Source organism: Bison bison, unplaced genomic scaffold (genome assembly GCF_000754665.1).
Source record: "Bison bison bison isolate TAMUID 2011002044 unplaced genomic scaffold, Bison_UMD1.0 scf7180017853464, whole genome shotgun sequence".
Classification (NCBI taxonomy): domain Eukaryota; kingdom Metazoa; phylum Chordata; class Mammalia; order Artiodactyla; family Bovidae; genus Bison; species Bison bison.
In genome coordinates, this window is record NW_011484037.1 from 68,754 (window position 1) to 72,595 (window position 3,842).

Below are 3,842 nucleotides of genomic sequence, written 5' to 3' on the forward strand. Positions count from 1 at the left end.
AAAGCCACACCCAACACGCCGGTGCCCAGTCCCATCCGCCCGGCTCCTTCTGGGGTCCTGACTGCCCCACTCAGACGCGGGCTGAGGGCAGCGGGGCAAGCACAGAGCTACATCCCTGACGGGCACACAGTGTGCAAACATAGAACTCTTTCTTTCCTATTAACTTTGACTCATTTGTTTATTTACTGTTAAGCTTGGAATAACGGCTTCCCTGGTGGCTCAGAGGTTAAAGCGTCTGCCTACAATGCAGGAGACCTGGGTTCGTTCCCTGGGTCAGGAAGATCCCCTGGAGAAGGAAACGGCAACCCACTCCAGTATTCTTGCCTGGAGAATCCCATGGACAGAGGAGCCTAGTGGTCTACAGTCCATGGGGTCGCAAACAGTTGGACACGACTGAGTGACTTAACTAATTAAGCTCGGAATAAACAACTCTTATACCAAGTACTGAGTCTTCCCTGATAGCTCAGTTGGTAAAGAATCCGCCTGCGATGCAGAATACCCTGGTTCGATTCCTAGGTGGGGAAGATCCACTGGAGAAGGGACAGACTACCCACTCCAGTATTCCTGGGCTTCCCTTGTGACTCAGCTGATAAAGAACCCGCCCGCAATGCAGGAGACCTGGGTTCTATCCCTGGGTCAGGAAGATCCCCTGGAGAAAAGAACAGGATTCTGGCCTAGAGAATTCCATGGACAGTACAGTCCATGGGGTCGCCAAGAGTCAGACTGAGTGACTTTCACTTTCATACTGATTCCTTGGCCCAGTGAAAAGGTACTTATCAACACACACACTACAAGCACCATGCAAGGCCACAGGCTGAGTGACCCCTGGCTGGCAGGCTGCGCCCAGGTCCCAGCTGGGTCCGTGCTGAGCTCCCTGCCCTCGCGGTCTATCTTGCCGCACCTGACCACAGCAGTCCCCGGCCTTGGTGCCTCCCCGGGGCTCCCGTCCACCTGCCGGCTCCCGACCACAGACCTGACTTTCAGCCACAGGCCCCGACGGTTGGGCCCCCACCTCTCAGGCAGTGCCCTGTCTGTCCCTCAGGCAGCCCACCTGCCCCTCTCGCCCGGTGGCGGGCTTCTGACTCTGCCGCTTCACAGTCCAGCAGAGAGCCCAGGATGTGGGGAAACTGGCACCCCAGGGAGACCTCGGTGGGAGCGGGGGCGGGGGCTCCCCCAGGACAGACCGTGGGGCCCAGAGACCCTCAGCAGGTGCACACGCTCTGCGTCCTGCTCTGTTCCCACAACCGAGCTGTTTTTAACATTTACTTTATCTGCTTGGCTGCACCGGGTCTTCATTGCGACATGCAAGCTCTAGCTGCAGCAGTTGGGCTCTCGTTCCCTGCCCCGAGATCGAACCTGGGCCCCTGCACTGGCCACCAGGAGTCTCCCCTGCACAGTGTGATCTTACAACAGGGAAGAACCTTGTGTGTTTGGTCACAAGTTAATCACTAAAAGGATGTGGCTTCAGAATAAAGTCATTACTTCTGCCCCAACAACCTGTCTCTCGATTACTGGCCTGTCGTGCAGTGAGCAGGACAAGCCTGGACTCGGGAACAACCCCAGTCCAGCATCTCTGGGAACCGACCCGGTCTGCAGGTCCGTAACCGCAAGCTGTCATGGCCGCGTGGTGCCAGAGCGGGACGCACAGTGGACCGGCTGGACCAGAGGGCAGGGCGAGCAGGGGCCACAGATGCAGCCTCGTGAAGGCACGGACAGGGAGCCAGCAGACAGAGGCGGGCCCAGAGAAGGGAGCCGCGGTCAAGGAAGAGGGAGCGAGGCCTCCATGCCCACCCCTTCCAGTGGCCAGGCTGCCCAGAAGACCTTCCATGCCCAGGGCTCCTGACAAACAGGGCTTTACTGGGAACGGAGTGGGGCCAGGGCACGAAGGGACTCCATTCCCACCCTGGCTCCCTCTGTTCCCAGGCAGGGGCCTGGGCCTTTGCCAGGATGGTCTTTGAACCGGCTAGGGGTCCCAGACATGGGGGTGCACCCAGGAAGCGCTGATGGCGGGCTCCTGGGGAAGGCCGGGCCCAGGCATTCAGCTGGGTACGCGCGGGTGCAGAGACACTCAGCGCCAAGCCGCAGCTGGGCTCGGGTTCTGGGTGGCTGCAGGCGGGCCCGGGGTGTCCGTCCGATGATACTGACCCCACAAAGTCACCCACTGAAACCAACAGGTAGGGGCCGAGCTCACGGGGCAGACGTGTGGGAGCCCACAGCGCTCCTCCCAAAGCTGGGGCAGGGCACCTGGCTGCCCCGCGACCGAGGAGCCTGTGGGAGGAGACGGTCCACGGCAGGCTGGCCCGGAGGTCACGGTGGGCACGGGGCGTCGCCACAGGCAGTGATGCCTGTAGGGAGGTGTCCAAGGGGGCAACAGGGGCAGCGGGCGGCGGTGGGGGAGCGTGGGAAAGCACCAAGGCAGGGTGGCAGGGCCGCAGGTCCTGGGAGCAACGGGCAGCCGAGACCGGGGGACGCAGGGAACCAGGGGGCTCCGTGAGCTGCTCTGCAGCCCTGCTCCTCCGGGGCCCCAGGGCTCAGCTGTGACTCCTCTCCCTCCCCTCAGTGCGGAAAAGGAACACCCACACCCCTTTCCAAACAAAGGCCCCAGGGCACAGGAGGGCAGCCGCCTTCCTAAGACCACGGCTCGCCACGGGCACAGGCAGGACACAACCCAGGACTTCGGGGCCTGGCCCGCCGGCTCCGCCCGCCCCAGGCCCTTGCGGCATCCTTGAGGAGGCCTTGGAGGGGCACCACCACTCAGCAGGGGCCTCACTGAGGACCCCTGCCTGGGGCAGCGGTACACACAGCCCCGGAGTAGGGAGGGCGACTCGCCACAAGTGCTCCGTGAGAACAGAGGCCGGGCAGGGGGCCCACAGGCCTCCCGGGAGGGCTGAGACCCCACCTGGAGGGGGAGACGGGGACAGCAGAGGCCACAGCGCACTGGGGGCTGGCTGCCAGCATCTGGGCAGGGCCTTGGCTTGGGGACCCTGACCGCCAAGGGGCAGCGTTACCTGGCTCTGCCAGGCCCTGCAACATAGATGCCCGGCCCTCCCGCCTCCCGCCCCCAACACAGACAACCTCCCCTCCCCGCCTCCTGCCCTGGGGGTGGTCCTCACACGGCTGTCCCTGCCTCCGGCCCTGGGGGTCATCCTCACCTGCCCTCCCCACCTCCTCCCTGGCGGTGGTCCTCACGGCCCCACCGCCTCCTCACCTGGCCTTCAGCACTTCCTGGACCTTCTGCTCTAGCTCCATCCTCCGCTGCCGCTCACGGTCCAGCTCCTGCCGCAGCATCTCCGCGTTCGTTTCCTCTCGCAGCTTCCGGAGCTCCTCCTCTGTGAGGGAGAGCAGCCAGGTGAGCATCTCGTGGCCTGTTCCGCCCACACACAGACGTGCCAAGGGAGCGCTCAGACACAGACAGCGGCTGCTGCCCCGCTCCATCCTGGGGGTCACCCCACACCTGCACGAGCGTATCAACCGGGGCTCCTCTTACGGTCCAGGTGAGCTCTCGGTCAACGCACGCTGAGGGTCTCTTTACTTAAATAAACCAATTCAAGACAGATGCACAGAAAGGCCCTTCACTGAACCCTCTCCAGGGGCAGGACCCCCCGAGGAAGGGATGCTGGTGGCGCCTGGTCACGCACAGACACACTGCAGTGCGAGCCGTGCTGGGAGGCCTTGGCCACTGAGCAAAGCCCCTGCGAGGGGCAGAGAGCCTACCGCTGGCTGCTGACCACCTGAGGCCCGACAGCAGGCAGATGAGAGACGGCAAGAGAACGAGCCGGCGCTCGAGAAAACCCGCACCAAGAAGGAGCGCCTGCATCAGGGACGGACAGACGGACAGACGG

General features: G+C 63.4%; 1 protein-coding gene across 1 annotated transcript in view; it reads right to left on the minus strand.

Moving 5' to 3' along the window:
* The window catches only part of GRAMD4 (GRAM domain containing 4), a 42,780-nt gene that overhangs the window by 12,903 nt on the left and 26,035 nt on the right, over positions 1-3,842 (minus strand). The window contains exon 4 of the mRNA XM_010854753.1: positions 3,209-3,329. Coding sequence (XP_010853055.1) covers positions 3,209-3,329 — 121 coding nt within the window. The remainder of the gene's footprint in view (positions 1-3,208; positions 3,330-3,842) is intronic.